Source organism: Myripristis murdjan, chromosome 3, assembly GCF_902150065.1.
Source record: "Myripristis murdjan chromosome 3, fMyrMur1.1, whole genome shotgun sequence".
Lineage (NCBI taxonomy): Eukaryota > Metazoa > Chordata > Actinopteri > Holocentriformes > Holocentridae > Myripristis > Myripristis murdjan.
The window spans coordinates 4,730,411-4,753,390 of NC_043982.1; the positions used below are offsets into that span (position 1 = coordinate 4,730,411).

Below are 22,980 nucleotides of genomic sequence, written 5' to 3' on the forward strand. Positions count from 1 at the left end.
ATTCAGGAGAATAACTGTGTTGTGGGACAGATTTCCCCTTAATATTTCTCCAGGGAGCTTCAGCTGCCGGGACACTAATCTGAGCCCCCTTCCTGACATGCTCTGTCCTTCAGCCAGTAATCCTGTTAGCAGAACCCAGTGAATTATAATCCTCCCATATCGCTCAGATCCCTGCAGCCTTCACAGCTTCACAGCCTCTGGGATGCAGGACCCTCGCTGAAGCCCTCAGGTAAGCCCGAGAGACCCCCTGCACACTCCTACACACCCCTGGACTCCACATCACACCCCAAAACACACTTAGACCCAGCCATCACCAAGCTTGTATAAATTTGTGTGGACTGGCTCTTGCATTGGGTTTTGAACTGAGTTTTAGGATGACCAAAATCTGGATTTATGAGCACTGTCATGAGTTGTGTTATCCCTCATGGAGAAAGATGCAGTTTGGGCCATTTTCTAGTCTTGCATATTTTTTCTATAGGGCAGTTTTCAATACTTCTATCAGTCACGTCTTCCTCATTTTACTTGAATCATGTTTCTAGAATTGTTGAGTTTCTATGTTAGGGGAAATGACTGAATTATTATTCTTGTATGCATGCAAAAACCAACTGCTTGTTGTCCATATTTTGGTTAAGAGCAGTATCAGTTTGCAGATACATTGGAGCGATATTGGCCTTTTATTACCTGATATTGTCCACCTCTGATACCGTATGGAGGTCCCTGAGCACAGCTCCACAGGGAGTCTTGAAAACCTGATAGAAGATTTTATTTAGTATGCAGTTTCGGGTAAATTATTTCGTCATCTGAAGGCAGTATGTGAAAGAATTGCATGGTGCTTCAGAGGCTTTTCTTCTCTGACAAGAATAAAACTCTGGGGAGCCACGTAAGATTTGGAAGTAAGGCTGGGCCATACATCAATAATATATCACTATCATGATATAAGACTAGATATCGTCTGGGGATTTTGGATATTGTGATATGACATAGGTGTTGTCTTCTCCTATTTTTAAAGGCTTACTGTAAGGGGATGCAGTATTCAGAACTCATCAACTGTTTGTGGCTGTTCTGTTAATTGGTCTTACCTGCTTGGTAATCGCATAGGAATACAATGACATCAATATCAGATACTTGATTGATAATGAAATCAATATTTGATTTTGTCCTTATTGCCCAGCATTACTTGAAATTTTGAGCATGAAAAACTTGTAAATCATTATGAAAGATACTAATCATGACAAAAGAATAAAATATCAGCTATTATCAATTCCACTAAGAATGATAATGATGATGATGATGATAGTCAGCTTCAAAACATATATCGTTGAACCTTACTCCATATACTAGGCTGGCTTCACCATATTGCCTGCTATGACATAATCTTGAACAGTATAGCCCATACAACAGTGCAGAGCTGAATCAGTAGTTTCTCGACTAATTGAAGCAGTGATGGTGTAATGTTGGGACCATCTGCTCAGCAGCTGGCAGGCAGTGCTGCAAAAAACATCTCCATCTTACCAAGTCATTTAGTCTTGTCTTCAGTGTTATAATCTTGTCTTTCTTTAAACAAGATCAAAGCAGATCTGCCAGGGGGATGAGATAATCCCACTTGTTTTCAGTGTAGAGTAACTTGTTAGTCCACAGGTGCCAGAGAGATTACATTTAATGCTCTCCAAAAGCTTTTCAACACAAATTTTGGACAAATCACATTTTCCTTATTCAAATAAGCATTACTGGTTAATAGAGAGGTGAGTGCTACATATTTGGTCCAGGTTAGAGAGGGGTTTTGTGGTACAATTATGTGATGTGTCTTGCCAAGGTAATTTAGGTTTTGTAAGATCAGAAATTTTGACTTTGATCCAGAATTTGATTCATTTTGGCAAAACAAGATGGCTAAATAAAAGTAGATAAAATGTTTGCTGGACTTAAGACCCCATAAATGCAAATTAAAGGCTACTGTATGACTTTTAAGGCCCAATATTTGAATAAAATTGAATTTGAGCATTCAATTATAAGACTTTTTAAAGTATAAATGTGTGGACACAAGGCACAATTAGGTAGGATAACCCATTAGGATCAAGAAAATTTTGGGAAACAATTTGATTACCGCTGGAAGCAAGTTGGCTTATCTCATCCCACTGGCAGTTTTTCCTTGTTTGAAGAAAAACAAGATTTTAACTCTGACAATGAGAGTGAATGACTTCTTAAGATGGAGCTTTTTTTGCAGTGTGGCTGCCTTCAGTGGCTTCCCCTTCACACTGTACACATGAACCAGATTTAATGCATTTCATTAAACAGGTACAATCAAAGCTGTGTTTCTGTGACATGTAACTCCTGGCAATGACCTATAGAGGTTTCTGCTTCTCTGATATTAGGGTTGAACCATATGGTAAAAAAAAAAAAAAAATCATGTTGTAATTTTACCTATTGATGATGATGTCATTTTTGCTGGGACCTGTACCATGTCTGTATGAAATATGTTTTTGTTTTTTAACATCTGGAAATTACAATTTGTAGGCCAGAGCATCCCTGTAGCATCATAATACTTTCTTTACAACAGGTTTCTGTCACACATTTTACCTTTGTCAAAAAACAGCAGCTCCTGGCACTAGGCCATATTGCAAATTTCAACACTATTTCGAGTAGTTGCTCAGCTGAGGAACAGAAATTATGCAACTCACGAGAGATCTGCATTATTTCAGTCTTCTCATGGTGTGCGTAGAGCATAACTGTAAGTCAGTGAGTACAGCACACAGTGACATGGCTATTTTCTGCTGCGAAACCTCCTGTGGCTAGATTAGGGTCATGCTCACTCAGCCCTAATTGAAAGTGACAGTTAGCCAGACATGATCTAAACGCCATTATGCACTTCATAAGCACATAGGGAGGCTGGGGGCTGGGGTCGGGGGCATATGGTATAGTTCTGCAGGTTTGTCTTTCTCCCCCAAAAGTCATCAGGACCCTTGTGAAAATGTCACACGTGAAGATTTACATTTCACATGTGACCTTACATTTTCACATATGAAAAGAAAATAATGTCATGTGTGAACTTGAACTTTTCACATGGGATTTTCACATTTCACATTTGAATTTACTATTTTCACATGTGATTGGCAATATTCACATGTGATTTTGTTTCACATGGGATTTACAATTTTCATATATTAAAAGAAAAAAAATTGACACAAAAACAAGATATTTCCCCATGCGTGTTCCCTTTGTTATTTTCATGTGATTGAAATTTTCTACATGTGAAAAAAAAATTGGTCACACAAAGTCTTGTGGAATTAGCATTTTCACATGTGACTGGCTTGCAAACTAGAATTTCCACATGTGAAAAAACATGAAATAATGTGAAATAAACTACACGTGATTTTGGAGCGCTTGTTTTTCACATTGTTTTTTACATATGAATTTAACATTTTTACATGTGATTGGTAATATTCACATGTGAATTAATATTTTCACATGTTCAAAGGAGACTGTCACATGTGAACTTTACCTTTTCACGTGATTGGCTTTTTACATGGCATTTTCATGTGAAAAGAAAACAATGTCACGTGATTTTCACATGATTGAAATTCTCCACAATTCACATGTGAAAAGAAAACATTGTCACACGTGAATTAGATATTTTCACATGATTGAAATTTTCCACACCGGAAAAGGAAATTGGTCACACAAAGTCATGTGGATTTAGCATTTAGAATTTCCACACGTGAACAAATATGAAATCACATGTGAAATAAAAAATGTGAAATATTTGTTTTTCTTTTTTTCACATGTGAAATAATTAAATCGCATGGTTTATTTCACTCGTGATTTCACCTGTTATTTTTTGTAAGTGAAGTGTGTGTGCTTCTGTTGTTTTGGAGGATGTTGAGCTGGGTGGCGAAAGTGGTTCCTCAGCCTCCCGAGCTTCCGGCCAAGAAAGTCGAAGAGGACAATGACAAAGCAGCTGAGCCGCCTCCTGCTCCTGCTCCTGTTGCCGCTCCTGCTCCCACTCCTGTTCCTACCCCTGCTCCCTCACCGGCGCCACCTCCTGCTCCAGCACCTGTAAGCCACGTCCTCTCTTCATACGTTTGTACTCATGTGTCCACTGCTGGCATCATGCTGCTCATCATGGTGCTTTTACACATGATTTTGCCCCCTCATATGGGCTGTGATTTCCCCTGTTTCTGCAGCGCTGCCTTGGTTTAACTCATAAGCTTATTTTATGATAGGGGCTGCTGCATTGTGTGATTTTTAACCCTTCACAACCTGAGCAAACTCACTGGATTTCATTTAGCAACGTGGAGAAAAAAAGAGATGAGCAAATTGCTAAAAAAAAAAAAAAAAGAAATTACTGGATTTTTTTTTTTTTTTTTTTTTTTTGAAGTAAGCGAGTAAGTAAGTAAGTAAGTAAGTAAGTAAGCAAATAAATAAATAATATTACAAGCCAAAACAATTAGTAAATGCTACATTTAGTAAAATCATGTATTTAAACAGCAGATCAGTGATGCTGAATTGACATCAAAATTCTTGTGTTGAAATGCTTGTGAAAGGCGTCTGAATGCAACCTTTAAATCCTGAACAAATTCTTTTGATTTCTTTCAAAAACATGGGAAAAAAAAGGTTAAAATTAGCAAAAAAAAATGACCCAAAAATGAGCAAAAAATCAGTGATAATTCACAAGGAAAACTGACAGAAAATGACCAAGTTACTAGTTTCAAAAATAAATAATACAAAGGGTTCAGCACTTTGTAGACTGCCAGACAAAGTTTATTAGATATTGTTCTAATACATCAAATGCCTGTATGCTCTTGTGTTGCTGAACAGGAGAAGAAGGTAACATTTCAAGATGAAATCAAAAATGAAGGTAAGGGGTCATCAGGATGCGGCCTCACATTGTCAGCATTATGTCGAGGCATCTGTGCTCCAGCCTGACCAAATGTCCCTCTGTCCCTCTGTCCCCACAGCTGCCAAAGCAGACAAGAAAAAAGAGGACGGCCAAGTACCAGCGGAGAACGGGTGAGCCACCCATGATTCTCCCTCACCTTCGGCACACACTGGGATGAAATAATGAATCAGAAAATAAGCACAAAATCACCAAGATTTATCATACATTATATTCCCATGCAGATGATCATTGTTCATTTAATTATTTACTGTGATGTTGCATTTAGCAGCTGGCAGGTGATTTTTAAATCTCTAGGGGTAACATGTTTTCAAGAATCAAGCAGGGGTGGGGGGACAGAAAAATTTCCCTTCAGCAATTCTTGAGGGGGTTATAAATCGTAAATATGTTAATCATTTTGTAAAGTCTGCTTTTTGTTTTATATAGATACATACATGTTAAATAATAGTGTCATAATGTAATAATATAGTAATGGTATCTTTCTGCTTGTAAACAAACTGCTTTTGACTGCTTTTGGTAAATCGTCTTTCATCTTCACTGCCATAAAACAGTGGAATAGCCTCCCAACCAAACTCACACCTTCAACAAATCTACACACTTTTTCCCGCTTAACAAAGCAATGGCTACTGTCACACCAGAGCTGCTCGCACCTGTAGTCGCACCTGCGGCTGTGTGCGTGTGTGTGTGTGTGTGTGTGTGTGTAAGCACATGCGGGGGGGGATTTGGGTTTTAAGGGTCTGAGCTTTGTATTAGCTTTGTAAGTAACTATGGCCGATGGTTTATTAGTTTACAATATTTTAATGATTGTACATTTGTTTGTTCAGGGACTAAGGGTGGAAATTAGCTCTAGGGCTATAGCCTTGTACAGTGCATCTCTCCCTTTCGGGTTAATGTCCCCTGTACCTTGTCCCTGTTTTCAAAAAATAAATAAATCAAATCAAATCAAATCAAATCAAAAAGAGGCACATTAACATGACCTGCTGTCTGTCAGACACAGGCCAGTCAAGCTAACAGACCATAAAGAAAGGCATGTCAACCTGCTATAATCCATAATATTATAAAGAAAATAAAGTGTAATTTTACATAGCTCAGCTTAAAACAACTGAGAGTAACTCGTAATACTTAGACTGAGTCTATTGTCTATTTAAAGGGATAGTTCACCGATTTTTCTGTTACATGGCACTGCAGTGGTGCTATCTTCCTCTTATTGTCCAGCCCAGTGGCAGGAGGCTAACAGTTAGCATTTGGAGCATCCAGCCAGTATCCAGCACTAAGTAACAATGAGTGAAATTTAGCAGCACTACTATTCTACGGAACAGCTGGGGGGAGATGAAAAAATATTGCGTTTTTTCAAAATGGTTTAACTATCTCTTTAATGAAAGGGCTAGATTTAGACTACTGAAAGGTGAGCGGAAGTTTTTAGTCTTCCCTCCAAGTAGAAAAAGTCAATGTCTGTGCTCCGCTCCTGCTTCCACCCCCCACCCACCACCTCTACCCCTTTAAGACAGCTTTAGTGGTTCCAGTCCTCTCCAGTCATGGTTCAGTTCACGCCCCGGCCCCAACAGCCCTCAGCCAAGGCAAAGCAGTTCAGGGAAACCATGTGTTTTTCTGAGGCACAATGAAGCCTCCATAACTGCACCATACTGACCGTCAGCAAACCACCAGATGAAGCACAAATTATTCTCTATTCTGCACAAGTATTGTGGAGGCCCTACTTTGTAACAAAGTGAGCAAGAGAGCCGGTAGACAAACACAGGCCTTGTGTAACCCAGTGACCAGGCCTGACCTCTTGTCAGGTTCAGGGCAGTGTTGGATCAAGAGAGAGGGAGGAATGTCACACACATTATCTCTCCTGCCTTATCTCCTTAAGCTCTGCTCAGCCAGCCTGAGGTCAGCTTTCTTATGTTTGCTTTTCTGCTGATAGAACCAGCAGGAAGATCTGGAGTATTTTTTTCATCTTAACTTGGCTCATTCAGTTTCAGCAGAGCAGAGAAATGAACGGGCAAAAATGTTGAGTTTTTATCATGATTCTTCTCCTGGCCACTTACTGTCTTAAAAGAATAACCATAACACTACAGACTCTTCTTATTTTCTATATTATTATCATTATTATAAATACTACTACTACTACTACAACAAATAATAATGATAATACTAATAATAATAATTCTTTTGAACTGAACTATATCTGTCTCCCAGATAGAAATCTCTCCTGGAGTCCCTCTAATCTTCCGCAGAAATGGCTTGTTCTGGCCAAGTGCATTCTGTTTAACGTGACATATTGAAAGTTGTGCCTGCGGACACACTGAGGTTATAGTGAGAGGATTTTTACTGGAGCCTGAAATTTTTTGATGAGCTCCTTACCAGATGACCTGGACCCCCTTTTAAAACGGGGCAGTGCTGCTGCAGGCACTACTACTGTATGACTGTGGGCTCTTATGTCACGACTGCAGGGGGCAGGGAGTTTTGAGTTTTGATTATTTTTATTTATTTTTCCACATTGATGCATTTGCTTTGTTTTGTATGAAATGGATAAAAAGGTGCTTGAAGGTGTGCCTGAAGGACTCATGCCAATAAAATAAAATAAAATTTAAAAAAAAACAATTCTTCAGCTTGTTGTTTTATCCAAATACTTTGTCCCTATCACTTAAATTATAATGTAATTTAATTTCTTACCCTTATAAATGCCCTTTCTATCTCCATTAGTTTCATAGTTGTGGATAAAAAATAAATAAATAAATAAATACATCCAAGATCAGCTCAGACATGTTTAAGGTTTTCTTGTTGTCAGCCATGCTAACAATGGTGGAGGGATGAAATTCTTCATTTTGGTAAACTTTTAAAAGCTGGGATCTAAACAATCAAATCCTTTTTCCCCTCCAGTCCTCAGTGCAATGCACAGCCAGGGATGCTGACATGGATCTCGCAGGGCATCAACAGTGCTCTCCCTCAGCCCACAGGCCCTGGCAAGGCCAGCCCTGATGCCCAGGTGAGGCGGAGTTACTTTATATATACATTTATTTTATTAAATTCATTTTTTTATAAATATAGTGGGCAGTGAATGTAACATAGTCCATTGTTGTGCAACTTGTCCAGTCATCGGTTGTGCTTCCACTCGGTCAGCTTCAACAGAGCCGTCTCTGCTTTTTTAACATCTTCATATGCCTGGAAAGTTTTCACTAAACTGATGGCTAGGTGCTGTGGTTGATAGATTTGTACTTGATTTCCATTCTACAAATCCAGCACACTGCACAGCTTTTGTCTAGGTTGCCATTTCTCTTGTGGGAGCCATGAGTTTTGCAGACTTTGGATTTTAGGTGTAGTCAGCCATGCTTTTGTGTTGTGTTGTTTTTCAGGCCTGGTGTAACAAGAAATAGGGTTTGTGCAACAATTTACACCTCGTAGTATTTACCCTATGTGAGTTTGGTGTGTTTTTCTAAGAACCGAAAGTAAATCTATCAGTTTCTTTTAAGTTCGAGTTCAAATTCAGGTTTATTTCGAGCCCAATATCAGTTTCTCAGTCTCTGATCGACTCATTTGAACCTGCATAATTCAAAATCGATTCACCAAGACAATGGCTGGATAGTTATGCCTCTAGATTTTGATGAAACATAAAGGAGTGCTGTGTGTCATTGCTCCATTCTGGCATTTTCAAAATTACACCATCTAAGGCTGGTGCTGCGATCTTGTGTACTTGTTGTTGCCAAAACATATGCTAACTTATGGTAATGATGCATCTGATCACTGTACCTTATCATTTTCCCAACTAAAGTTCAGAACAGAAGCATTTTTACAGCTGTCTTGCTCTGAGTCCAAGTCGGGCATTATGATAATATTTACTCATTCCTTCCCTTTCCTCATCTCTTCTATCTTCAGGAAGAAAAAGCAGTTAGCAGGTAAAATACATTGTGTTTGTGTGTGTACCATAGAGATAGCATTACTTTCTATTAGGTGTGCATGTTGAACTAACAGTAGCTTATTGTTGTATGTCATGTGTTCTCTATATTTTCTGTGGACAACAGTCAACCAGGGCAAGAGTAAGTAATAACGCAAGTAAAATATTAATGCTATGTCTGATACTAAGCTGCTTTATAAATCCCAGGCATCAGTATGCACAGTTCATTCATATGAGATAGAATTGCATTGTAGACTGATGCTTCACTCTGAGCTTTGACCGCAGAAAGTCTCTTTGCTATTTTCCTATTTGAATTGGAAAGTAGATCCGGCAGCTTCTGCATCGTAGCCTTGCGCCAGGAAGCAACAACCTGACAGTACGGATAGTCACAAATAATTGTAATAACAAACAAACAAAGAGAAAAAAAAAACAGTGGGTACCGGGACTTGTTCTTATTGGCCTAATCTGCTTTGTTTATGTTTGTTTATGTGCTAAGTGTCATTTTGGGAGCTGATTTGCTATGGAAGTGACTGGAGAGACACATCAGTGTTGTGGATTAGCAGTCCAGGGAGCACAGAGCAGCTAATTAGGAGATTTCCCCACCATGTGGACTCCATCACAGTCAGGGAACTATACAACACAACACTCCACCAAATTTAAGACCTGTATAACTTACAGGACTCGAACAAGATTACCATCCCACAGCCTCTTATATGGGCACCTTGCATGTTACTTGGTATGAAAGCGGCCACTTGCATATAAAAACATAGTTTCACATATAGATAATATATAAATATACACACAAATTTTGTTTTGTTTTTTGTTATAACATTTATGCCGGGGTTTCTCAACCACTGGGCCCAGCATTATGAAAATGCTAGTGGCCCTTAGTGGTGTGTAACAAAAAAAAAAAAAAAAAAAAAAGAATTTACAATTTTCTTCATGAATATGTAACTAAATGTAGCTATCTCAATATTTATGAGTAGATATAAGTGCATTTGTAATGTTATTTGAGAAGTAATTTTTCTCAAAACAAAACAAAACAAAACAAAACAAAAAAAAAAAAAAATGATGGTGGGGCTAGTATTCCGAACAAAAGTTCTCAGATTCATGGCAGATACGATCCAGATTATATCACAGAAGGATATCCTTTGTGTAAATAAATTACGTGCTTTCTCTGTCTTATTTTGTTTTATTAACTTTTAAGAACAAATTCTGTGGGGCAACTGTTGGCAGGACTTTGTCTAATTTCTGAGAATAAAATGGCCCTTGTGGTGGTAAACAGTTGAGAGACCCTGATCTATGTCATTTGAAAATCCACTTCAAAATGAAATGACTTTGCCATCGTTGACACTGATGGCTTTGGGTTGCGCCCAGTTCCCTCAGTCAACTCAGTAACTCAGCAGGTTTTAGATTAAATGGCCAAGTATAATGGTCAAGTTGCAGTGATTTCATTACATATTACTTTTTAATTAGGTGAATCGAAACAGAACTTACTCTTACTTGCAAATTTCACACTTGCTGACAGCCTGTTTTCCTGCACTGCAGCTTCACATAGAGTGGTTATGCACTGAGCTTTGCCTAAAGAGCTTGTGGCTGCTAGTGTGCTGCTTTCTTGGCTCTGCAGTGCCGCCTGCTGCACAGTCAAGCAGTTGCAAAATGAAATTTTGCAAAGCAGATATCAGTGAAATTCCTGTCAATCAATCCTTTTCCACAGACTTGCCGCAGGAATGATTGGTTGGATTGTCCAGGGACTGGAGAAGGTTGTTCCACAGCCTGACATGAAGATCAAGGAGACACCCCCGCCTCCAGAGGAGGTAACAGAGGTAATGGCCATGTCTGCTAATAACCAGTTAATCCTACAGTAGTACAGTGGGATCCCTCCTGTGAGTGTCTGCTGTGTCGGACCCGGGAGGTTTACATCTGAGACTGCCAAGTCAGGTGCTAATCAGCATTACATTCACATGCTCAGGAAATTAAACCAAATCAACAAGCTAATCTAACAAACTTCATTTAAACATTTAAATTGACTCAAAAGCTTTTTGTTTGATCATGCTGAGAAAACTAAAGGTTATCATTTCATCATAATTCAGAAACTTCATTAGCAAGACTTTCTTTGCCTAACCAGCATCAGCATCCAACACTGATTGCTGTTTATCTTGAATTTACAAGTAGGAAATTATTTTTCCCCCAATGTCTGATAGCTTGTGAATGCAGGGAGTGTGTGGAGGAACTTCACTGGAGAAGACAAATAGGATGGATAAGAAGTTAGAAAGGATTTATAAATGACTAACAGTTAGGGAGATAGCAGTGAAGAGAGGAAAACTTGCTATGATCAAAATGATCACACTAAAAAACTCTTACACAATCTGTTGCTAATTAGTTCTATTGGTAGATTTTTTTTCTTGTAATGTATGACTGGTATCTACAACCAAATGACTCCAGAATCTGTGATACATATTACAGATTACAGATTTCTTTCACTCTTTTACTCTCACATGTATGTATTCATAAACACTCAATGTTTTTATTCTTATTCAAAGCATAACACAAAATCAAGTTGACATTTATATTTCTGGTGATGTTATGGCTTGTTCAATCAGCAAAGATCACTGATTGATGGAGATGCTTTGTAGCAATCCCTATGAAGCCCAACACCTTTAGAAGTCAATGAATGTACGTGTGTTCTTCAACAGGAATTAGGTAAAATAATTAAGAAGTACCACAACTACATCCACCACATGGAAGATGATGGAAATCATCCTTGTTCACTAGCCAACAAGCTGTTAATTATACATACATACATACACACATATGTACATAGATGTAGCTATAGATATAGCTATAACTACAGCTAAAAATATAGATATAGATTTAGATATAGATATAGATAGACAGATTTGTATACATACATGTGTGTGTATGTAAAGTTTGATCAGGAGTGTATATATAATTAACCGGCTGTTGGTTAGTGAAGTTCATTAAGGTTTTGAGATTTTTGTGAGAATCATCACTTTCCATTTACAACTGATAGTACAACTAATGTGTTGCTCATGTAACATTGTAATGGTCCGTGAATTCAGCTGCACACTCAGAATCTATGGCACACCATCCCATTTGAACTAAATGGACAGGAGCACAGTGCAAGTTGAAGATTCAGGCTTATGATTGGAAGAATGCCCATTCAAAACCCAGGACCAGCTGAGAAAGCGTAGACAGGCCTCCAGGTGTGGGCCTTAGCTTTAGTAAAAGGTGGTTTACTGCTAAGTGACTGAATTGTGCCAGGCCCAACAAATTCATGCTTTAAAGGACCATACCACTGTTTTTAAACATTTGATCAATTCACCCACATTTTACATTGCTGGAGAAAAAAAAATTGAAAATCATGTAAAAATTTAATTGAAATTCTTTGATTTTCAAATTTGAATTTTTGATGGAAACAGCCACCTTATAGTGTTCTGCCTCTTCAGCTAACCAAATCATTGCCATTCATAAACCATGGAAGTGATAATCTGCTGTGTAAAGCAAACATTTCCTTTCTTTCCTTTCTCCTTTCTAGTCAGGTGGGTTGTAAAGATTGTGGACCAGACAGGGAAGTGGAATGCACCATTGGTGGAGGACAGCGTGTTTATGTGTTTATTTATTTGTCAGGAATAGTGCACATCAATCAGCATTTGAAACATAAATGTGGATGCATATTTTCATATGCAGTCCCTTGCAACACCTAAAAAAGAAAGTAATGTGAACTGCTAGCTGAGGTGTATGTTTTCAAGCTGCCATCGTTTTGCTTGCATCATGTTCTGTGAGGAGGAGGCCCTCAGCTGAATGGGGTCCTGCCCCTGACACTCGTCTTGATGAGCTGTCACCTAGCCTGAGGCTGAGGTAGCTGCCATCCATAAAGCCTGCACAGGCATCGAAGAAGCACATGGCAGATGATCTGCAAGATACATAAATTAATGTTTTACCTTGCTGTTCTTTCTTTTCTTACTGCTTTCCTCAACTGGCCAGGTCCATACAACACCCCCACAGCCAATGGTACACACCTCAAAACATTCCCAACATTATTTAAAAGTCAGTGTCAGCCAAACAGAGGATTTGGGTATGAACACACAGACTGATAGTTTTAGGTTGACTCCACGGTGGCCATTTTGAAACCCTGCGCGTGGGAAACCAAACCCACAGCACTCAAATTTACACAGATAAATATGTAAAACTAGCATGACTTCAGGACAGAGGAGATTTGGCAAAGTGACTAGCAATCTGAGAAACCACAATTGAAAACAACTACTTGCAAGTTGCAGGAAAGTTAACAAGCTTACTGAGGCACTAAGTAACCTCCTAGAATCAAGTAGGCTGCTTACATAAAGTGAGCTATATTACTCAAAATTTGTAGCATCCATTCAATTGTAACATATTTTTCAGTGGTGAGTATGTGAAATGATTTTTGTTAAGATAGTCAGAAAAGCTGCAACTTTGAATGTTGTCCCTTTTTATGGACTCACTGACACACATTTCAAAAGCTAATCCAGAGTTCACACCTGTATTAACCTCGTGCTGTCTGATTTTTTGTTTCCCATCAGGTGCAAGAAATGGCAGCCGTACCAGGTGAGAATAGCACCAAATTGATGCAGTTTTTTTCCTATCTTCATTCAACGGCGTGGTCTTTCTGGTTGAGAGTATGGCGTTTTGATTTCATGTTCTGATTTTCCAATGCTTTCTCTCAAAACCCTGCCCTCGCACTCAAATAGCCCCTGCTCACGCTCAGATTTGCTTTGCTTCTACTCAGACTGTATGCTTGCCCTCATATATTGTTGCTTGCACAGATTTTCTGTGTTCCAGCTTTAGCCGTTCTCGTCGCATTCCGGCTGCTTCTGCGCACTCATGAAAAATCTGCTTGCGAGTTTCTGCTCTGCTCTCTAATTAGTTTTTGCAGTAACTATTTCAAAATTCCCCAACCAAGACTGCCAGGTGTAGTGTTGATCAATGACATATTTCTTGCCTCCTTGCAGGCATGTTCACTTTACTTCTCTTTAACTGGGTTCATCCACTCCTCCCCTGCAAGGCTTGATTATGTGTACTTCCCTAGCTTTCTTTATGACTTTTGGAATAAATGGACAGTTAAAATATATGCCAGTGTCCTTACTCTTTACTATAATAGCTACATATACATAGCTGTATAGCACACTGGCCTCCCATCAGTGCTAGGGTTTGTGCTTGCCCACTAAGTGGCAGCAATGAGGGACAGGTAGCCTGGTAGAGCCACCCAACACAGTCTGCTAAAAATGTCATTCCCATACAACTAAACTGGAATAAAGACTAATTGATTACAAAAGCCCCCGCGACCCTAGTGAGGATAAGCGGTTTAGAAGATGAATGAATGAATGAATGATTACAAAAGCTCTTGTTATATGTTACAAACAAAAATCTGTGACAAATTTTGTTCTGCTCAAAACGTAATTGAGAATGCAGTTTAGTTGTGTGAGATTATAATTTGTAGGACGCAGGGTTGAGTCACCTGCTTCAGAGGAGTAGAGGAAGAAGGCCCGGTGATACTATCTGACGGGGCTGTAATGTCAGGGCTTAGCAGGCAGCCAGGCAGCAGCCACTGGAGCTGTAGAAGTATCAGCATCCTATTGGTTTGGGAATTTTGCCAGGGTTATTGCACCAAAGGGTTGGGGGCAATATCCAGGTTTAGAGGGAAACCATTACAAAATCTGAATGTGAATTCGTTAAGTCATACTCCCAAACTGAAAGACCACAATCTTGAATTAAAATAGGGTAAAAAAAAAAAAAAAAAAAAAAAAATTCCTATAAATGTTCCTGCTGATGGAGCCATAGCACACAGATGAGATCCAGGCATTATACTGCCTGCAGTTAAATGATCGAGCTGGTTTTCCTTCTCTCTAAGATGCAGAGCCGCTTCCTCACATTCCTGTGGTGGAAGTTCAGTCAGACCATGAGGAAGCCACCAACAAGCCATTCCCACCCAGGTCTCTGTCCTTTTATTTTATTACTTTGAGCTGATATTCAGTATTTATGAATTTGATTGTTGTTATGCCTGTTGTTTAAAAGTATGACCAATTCAGACTAAGATTCTCTTAGAGTTAGCAGTATGTTTGCAGTATCATTACCAACACCAGAGAAACTTAATTTAAATGAAGAATTAAGCGCCAAAAAATACATTTGAAGAATTGATGAGTGCCAGGAGAGCAATTTGGTTGTAGCATCCACCAAACCAGTGCCATGTGTGTTTTCATCATTCTAATTTATGTGTGTTTTAATCCCAGTATGTTGCAATGGATAAAGCAAAGCATTGAGAAGGTGGTTCCCCAGCCAGAGATCCATGTTCATGTCAAGCAAGACAGTACAACCAAGATTGAACCACCGAGTGAACCACCGAGTGAGCCACCGAGTGAGCCACCTAGTAAAGGTATCCCTCTGTGCCAACTTCACTTATATTAAAGGGATAGTTCAACCTTTTTGAAAAATGTATTATTATTTCACTTATCTTCTCCTTATTGTTGCTAATCATCATCAAACTCAAACATTGTTTATGTAACATTTTGAGTGGATTAAGTTAGCTGGGGGGAAGTCCAGCTCAATGGCAGGAGACTAACAGTTATCGTTTGGAGAATTCAGACAATATCCAGCACTCAGTAACAATGAGAGGAAAACAGATATGGAGGAAGTGAAATACTAGAGCATGTTTCAAAATTGGTGAATTATCCCTCCAACGCTGTATCACAGTGATAATTTGTAACCCTTCATAACCCTTCAGTCTCATCATCACAGTGTAATTTTATGAAGACAGTTTAGACTTGATAGGTTTCTCTTTTTTATGGTGTCAAAGGAATGGATGTCATTAACACTTTGTCCATGCCCTTGTACAGCTGAAACACCAGCAGCTACTCCAGCACCAAAAGCAGAAGTGAAAGCAGTGAGGTACGTCTTGTAGGTTTTCAGTCACTTGCAACAATATTAGTTGTCAGTGTTGCTTAATCTCTGACAGTTTCAAATGCTTGTATCAGTTCACACCCATGAGAGAATTTAACTGTCAATTTCCAGCTGCCCCAGAGCCATATCACCAGTAGACAGTGTTTAAAGATTTGAATAACAATCACTGAAAAACACTTAATGACACTAGTCATTTACTGTGCTGCAACTTTACACATTCAAAATATATGTGCACATTTTCTAACACTTTTTTGTTCTTCTTAATTCCCTTCTAGTGATGCAGAGCAGCCGGCCAAGTAGGTGACAATATTGGTTATTTGATGGATATGTTTATCCAACCTTATGATGTCATGAACTGCACACATGCTTTTGCATGTACTGATATAAAAAATGACTCTTATTCAAATGGAAAAGTGAAGTCAAAAGACCCCCCCTCTGCTTTATAATGTCATGATGCAACCATTTTTCTAAACCAAATTGCCCCTTTCTTCTTAGTTTATTACATCTTTTATATTATTTGGGGCATAACATCTACATTTACAATAAAATGCTGGCCGATAACATGTCAGCACTGTTGAAAAATCATTACTGGCAATTGCACGTTGCATTTCTGGGTTGTTTGGTGTATTTTTGTTATTCCTTTTCAGAATGTAAATGATGTGACACCCTACCCAGATATTTCCAGTAGCTACAATGGTGTTTGATTGCACAAAATGATTCAGTAATCCAAACCATCAACAGTAAATTGGGTTTTGATGCCAATTGCTAAGAATCTAAGAGTGACAGATTCTTTCTGTTGCCACCATTTTTCACGGGCACTCAACTCTCATACAGGGAGAAATCCATCATAGAAGAGGTGGAGAAGCCAATTTCTTCAGGCACAGTAGCCTCTGTGTACCTGGCATATCTCAGTATTCATGAACTGTTTAGCTGGCTAACTGGTTTATGAACATTAAAGTAACACATTGATGCCCCTTCTCTGGAGGTGGTCTCTGTTTCCATCCTTGGAAACAGAGAAATCACAAAGGCAAGTTGAGAGAAAATGGGAGCATGAAAGTAAAGTGCCTCAAAAAAGAACTCTTGGAATGCATTAAATACAGCAGATCTAACAGTGGAAGTTGCTCCCCGGGTGGGTTTTCTTTAAAAACTGTGTTTGATTGAGAGTATGTACATCTTGGACTTACATCTCTATGTTGTCCCTACAGTGTGGTGAACTGGATCGTACAGGGTATTGGTCGCATTTTGCCTCAGCCCGCACAAAAGACGGTAAGTCACAGCAGTAGAACATTTTTCAGGGGTAAATGCTGCCCTACAAAGGAAAACTGCAGCGTCTACTTTTACAGTTACCTGTAACAATAGCATACATTACTTTCCCGTTCCGTTCACAGGTTCAGGAAGTGTTCTCCCCATTGTTTTTCCCTATTTGGAATTTTACTTTGAAGTAAAAATACAATATTACTCAGGATGGAATCATGGGAATTTCATGGATAAATAAACAAAACTACAGGGTTATGTTATGGCCACCCACAGAACCTGAATGGAGTAGAACACACTTTCCCATTCAAATCAACATACTAGGATGGTCTAAAGCTTAGTCAAAGACCACTGGACTCATTAGTCTTGAAGGCATTTCAGCACTCATCCAAGAGCTTCATCAGCTTCTTGGATGAGTGGCCAAACATCTTCAAGACAAACAAGTTCAGTTGCCTTTGATTTATCACTTCTTAATATTTCTATGCAAGTGTGATTTGTTTGTGCTGATGATTTCATGTCCATCCAAGAGTTGGAAATGCTTAAACAAACCCAAACATTTGGGAAAATGAATGGCATTTTTACACCCAGAACCCTTGCCAGTATAGCTCATTTAAGATATCTTCACTCTTCACATTCAATTTGCAGCAGCACACAACACTCGATATTTCATTCCTTGTGTTTGTTATTTTGTTTTTTCTTATGCAGGACAGCAGTACTGAGGTGCAAAGCAGTAAGTAGAACCTGTCCCTGGCTCACTCCCACCACATACACACGTTTTAGATGCCGTATAGAATATCCTCTATCCAAGCTTAAGCTAGTCCCTAAAACTGCACCCACAAATGTGGAATCAACAATCACCAACAATAATAATAATAAAAAAAAAAGTTAAATAAGGATGAAATGAGAACTTAGATGTGAAATGAGACCCATGCACACTGACCACTAAATTGCATTAATTTTGTATGATAGTTAATTCAGCTATTATGAATCAAAGTCAAAAAGATTTTTAGTGCACACTCCATGGATGACACGGGTGAGTGTATGTATTCAGTAACCACGTAAGAGGAAAGGATTGAACTCACACTCAGGCTGAAACTGTATCAACCTACATAGGAGAGTAATAGGATTCAGCAAGGACACAGAAATAGAACTTCAAAATGAAATGCTAGCAATAATAAACACCATAAGACAATGATAAACAATCAAGCAATGAAATAAAATAAAATATAAACAACTGTTGAGTTATGAATGTGTATGCTGCGGACAACATCAGCACTCTGAAATCTTGGTCACATCTTGTTTCGCCCAATTAAAAAAAGTGGTCAGATTACCCAAAAATATATTTCTCCTCCACTGAAACTCGTGCAGATAATAACCTGATAATTTCCAGTTACAAATTGATTTCGCATCTTTGCTTTTGGACAGAGTGTGGTAAACTCTGAGCGGTGAATTCACACATCCGACTCGTAAAAAAAATTCTTTGGGCATGTTGATCTCTGGAAGAAATTCCAACATGGAGGAGTCTGTAATCATGGCAGAGTCACGTCATCCAGTTTGCTGCAACATCACATGGCTTCAGTCACTCCAAGGCAGGACTGTATGGTATTCCGGATGATTTGATAGATGTTTGTGATGTTTCTGATTCCTTATTGAAGGTTTTAGCCTATTCCAATATTTACTTCTCTGCAGTGACAGCACAGTTTGGCCACATGTGTTGCACCTGTATGGCACCACACAGTGCCCTCTAGTGGTGGCACTCATGCTATTGCCACTGTCAGCCCTCAGTTTGATAAATTCATTTACAGGTGGCGGGACAAGTCCATAACTAGATAACTAACATCACAGCTGAGTTGTAGCTGACTGTCCATTAGCAGGAGCAGCTCTATGATTCCAGGGCCCTACATTCCCTCAGTGCATTTTTTTCCAAACTGAAAATATACCCATGCTCCCTCAGTCCTACCTTAAAAGGAGATGGTGTTTATGGACAGGCTACTTCCAAAGATACTCTCTTATTCAAACACACCAGTGCTGAATATTACAGGGGAAAAAAGATCTATGAAATGATAGTAAGGTTTTTAAATGAAAGATCTTTTTTACATATTATTTTATTTGACACAGTTTGGCACAGTTAATTGATATTTATTACAATAATAATTGTGGAGGAAGGCAACATAGAGGCTTAGTGGTAGTGCACCGTGGCCTCAAAACAAGAAAGTCATGTGTTTGAGTCACAGCTTTGGTTCTTTTTGTGCAGTATTTGTATATTCTGCTTATGTTTGTGTAGGATTCCTCCCACAGCCCAAAACATGCAGGTCAGGTGAATTGGTAACTCTAAATTGCCCATAAGTATGAAAGTGTAAGTGTGTTTTGTCTGTGTGTTGTTGCCCTGTGTTGGACTGGTGACCTGTCCTGGGAGTTGTCCTACCTGCTGCCCAGTGTAACCTGGATAGGCTTCACACCCAGCCTGGATCCATCCCTCATGAGCTGTCATGCCCACATTTTTTTTTTTTTTTTAATTACATGCCAATCCCTCAGGTCTGGAACTGCTCTCATTTCTCGGGGTAGATTTGACCGGAATCGGAATCAGTTAACTTGCTGTGATTGGTTTAACACTGACCAATGATCTTAGCCCATGGGTGGGACAAGCATTGATGTTGGTAAACCATCTCTGCTAGAGAAATGGTCATACCCCAGTGAATTACAATGTGATTCATGGGGCCTAGAAACCAGGCTACTCCAACTCTTAATATGCAGCATTAACCACTTTACTGTTACACTCTCCACTCAAAAAAGGCTTTTCTTTTTATTTAAATACTCGTGAAGGCTTGACTTTGACTTGACAGATTGGTATTGATGCCCAATCTGCCATTGCAGCACTGTTTTGATATTCCTCCGCTGAAGGGGAGAGGCTTGTCCCTTACATCCCTGGAATCTGGGATTGTGTCGTGCATGCACAAGCACAATTTGTGTCATCACAAATGAGTAGAACCTATTAATGCCGGCCATGCAAAGATATGCAAATTAGAGCATAATCCCTGCCGCTGAAACTAGTACAGATGAGTGTTTTGGTGATGTAAAAAGCTGTTCACTGTGGAGAGCAGATGAATGTCCCGCAGAGGCTGCCTGGCAAGTGGTGCAGACTTAAACCTATATAAGTCTCCCACCAAACAAAAGGCAGTTTGAAAAGCGCATGAACAGCTTGTTATAAACCAGCTGTGATGCCATGTTCAGAGTGGTACCTAGTAGCTGGCTACTAGCGTGCTTTTCCAGGGGTTAACATGGAAATATACATGTGCCATGTTGTTTTGCATGATGAAGCCACATGGCAGCTGCAAAACTGATGATTTGACACTGCCACAATTAGAGACTTCTCCATATTGGAGCTCAATGTGCTAGAATGGGTCCTTTAGGATGTGTGCATTTCTGGTTGTTCCCATTGTTCCCTTTCCAAAATCTCCAGAAGGGAGGCAGTATATAGAAAGAAACTGGCGATGTGCAAACGATACACGCGCATTGATGAAGTGATTGATTGGCTGATGAATGTATTGCTGGGGCTTTGATAGGGGTTAGTGTCAGTGATGAGGCCAACTCTAACCGGGCTCCTCTTCTCCTTCTGTTTCAGGGGAGAAGGCGCAGACAGCCCCTTAAAATAAAAGGAGAAGGAGGAGTGGGACAGAGTTGTTCACACAGACACAGACAACACACCAAGACAGAGGCACACTGAAGGACAGGAAGACCAGATTATACATAGCCACACTGACTCAGTCCTATAGTCATAACAAATTGCTCAGTTTCTGCGCAGCTACAATGCATAATGCACTTTTGCCCTCTCTTTAACAATTACCTCTGATGCAAGAACACTGAATAAAATGTTATGAGATCTGAGCATGTTTAGATCATGAAAATAATGTTAGGTAGTGTTTTCCGGTCTGATTTTTCTATTCTGAAGTGAACATACATTATGCTCACAATAAATTCAGTTTCTATCCAAATCTCAATACATGGCAAATACTGAACTATGCAATGCCTGTAACTTTTCACCGGGCCTAACGCTTTAATTTTCAACACTGGCTGAGCACTGTGAATCCACTTATCAAATGTTTACATATTTGCCTATTGTTGCTTCTTCATGCTGAAAACACCCACATGCTTATGCTCGCACATCACTTAGGATTTAATAAAGCAATTCTGGATTGCCAAGGGCTTTGATAGAGAGGAATTCTGAGTGACTGCAGGTATTATGGGATTAGTCACTGTTCTTTTGTCAAAGGCTGTTGCTAACAATGCCAAGGCAGCTAAGTGCAAATTTTATTAAAGGCTACAGTGTGTTTATGAAAATAAAGACCTGTATTGGAAAAAGAGTTTTGAGTGTTATGGTTCTGTTGTTGGATAAATCAGAAGGAGCATGGTTTTAGGGTAAGGGATTATTACTCCAATCAATCAGCCAATCAATCAACCAGTCAAGCAGTCATTTTGCCAAAGCATGAATCTTTTGTATGTACATAATAAAAACACAAGTTTGACAATGTTCAGGAGGCAAGGGCTAAAATGAAATCAGTGCACACAAAATAAACATTTTCATTCTTAGTTCTTGTTGTACTCATTGTTGAATGAATGAATTCTGACATATCATCCATTTTTTATTGCGTTATGATCATTCATAATCTGTACAGATAGGCCCTATGTCATCTTTCACAACGTGTTCATGTGAACACAATTTCAAAGTAAAGGTCCTCCCCGAAACTGCAAGACAGGCCTTGGGTGAGGCAATGAGAATTTCTATTGTGAAGCTTTTGCAGAAACTACATAATCACTATGCTGAGCTGTTATATCAGGTTCCCTGACAAACTTTTAAGCAAAGAATCAACAGTTTAACTGCCTCACACGAACACACTGTGTTGGGGAGTAACTAGTTACATGTAATTACTTTACAAAATAAATGTAACTGTAATCTGTTACTGAAAACTTTATTCAAGTTATATTTAACAACTTTTAATAAAAGTTTGACAGTGTTGAGCAGTGTTGTGAACTTTAGACTGCAATATTTAAACTTATGTTTTATGGACTTTTCAGCTTTATTGCACAGTTTAAAACATTTATTAGAAAAGAAATCAAAAAGTAATCAAATGTAGTAAGTTACGTTATTTGATGAAGTAATTAAAATAGTTGCATTACTTATCACAGTTTTAACAGGGTAACTAGTAATCTGTAACCTATTACATTTCAAAAGTAACCAGAACCAAAATAACCGCAGTGTCACGAAAGCAAAACTTCAGTCTTAATCGTCAGGAATTACGCTACTGCAAAGGATGCTGGGTAGCCACATGAGAACCATATGAGAACAGAGAAGACAGGGCGCTGACACCAGCACCACAATATGTCTTTTATAATATTCACCACCTCTTTCTGTGACCCACCTTGTGCAAATCTCATACACTTCATGTTCAGCCACTATCGTCTGCTGTGGATTTCTAGTCACTGTTATATTATTTAAGTTGTAATGCTTTAGCAGCAGTCTTCACCTCGATGTCAAACATGACATAATTATTAGAAGAACATGTAAAAGTTGTATATATGGACCAAATTAGAATGGATCAAACCAATAGACCCACTTATAGACAATCTTGAACCGTGCTCTCCCTGCCATGTGCTGTGCAGTCAGCATCAAACAGGAGCCAGACATGGTGCTGGAGGACGTGGAGGCAGACCAGGACAAGGGGAAGAAGGAGGAAGCCAAGCCATCGAACCAGCAGGTGAACCACTTAGGAAACAAGTGTTTCTGTAATGCCTTTACCACCACCGGCATGGTGGAGGATCTTGGGAAATGGTGTTTTCTGGTTTCTCATAACACAAGTCCGTTTATTTACCTTCTTCTTATTTAATGGTTAGTTTATGCATTTTTTGCATTCATTGGATGCTAACTGTAAGCAGTATATATGGTTGCCTTTACTTAAGCCTGCAAAGCTGTGAGGGGGGGCACTGTTGG

The 22,980-nt window shown here is 39.1% G+C and overlaps 1 protein-coding gene and 1 long non-coding RNA gene across 9 annotated transcripts in view; both read left to right on the forward strand.

Moving 5' to 3' along the window:
- Nucleotides 1-98: 98 nt before the first annotated feature.
- cngb1a (cyclic nucleotide gated channel subunit beta 1a) overlaps nt 99-22,980 on the forward strand; it is a 51,070-nt gene continuing 28,188 nt past the window's right edge. For 7 of the 8 annotated variants that reach the window (XM_030076896.1, XM_030076901.1, XM_030076918.1 and 4 more), the window contains exons 1-17: nt 99-229; nt 3,870-4,050; nt 4,813-4,852; nt 4,953-5,004; nt 7,775-7,880; nt 8,768-8,787; nt 8,914-8,928; nt 10,504-10,612; nt 12,795-12,821; nt 13,367-13,391; nt 14,695-14,776; nt 15,074-15,216; nt 15,677-15,728; nt 16,016-16,036; nt 16,946-17,006; nt 17,700-17,724; nt 22,653-22,747. In XM_030076896.1, the coding sequence (XP_029932756.1) occupies nt 3,871-4,050; nt 4,813-4,852; nt 4,953-5,004; nt 7,775-7,880; nt 8,768-8,787; nt 8,914-8,928; nt 10,504-10,612; nt 12,795-12,821; nt 13,367-13,391; nt 14,695-14,776; nt 15,074-15,216; nt 15,677-15,728; nt 16,016-16,036; nt 16,946-17,006; nt 17,700-17,724; nt 22,653-22,747 (1,053 nt within the window). In that variant the 5' untranslated portion in view covers nt 99-229; nt 3,870. The remainder of the gene's footprint in view (nt 230-3,869; nt 4,051-4,812; nt 4,853-4,952; nt 5,005-7,774; nt 7,881-8,767; nt 8,788-8,913; nt 8,929-10,503; nt 10,613-12,794; nt 12,822-13,366; nt 13,392-14,694; nt 14,777-15,073; nt 15,217-15,676; nt 15,729-16,015; nt 16,037-16,945; nt 17,007-17,699; nt 17,725-22,652; nt 22,748-22,980) is intronic. The other variant, XM_030076909.1, reaches the window with a different exon arrangement.
- LOC115377148 (uncharacterized) lies at nt 13,398-14,591 on the forward strand. Its single transcript, XR_003929908.1, has 2 exons — nt 13,398-14,296; nt 14,328-14,591. It is a non-coding gene; the product is annotated as an uncharacterized LOC115377148 (long non-coding RNA).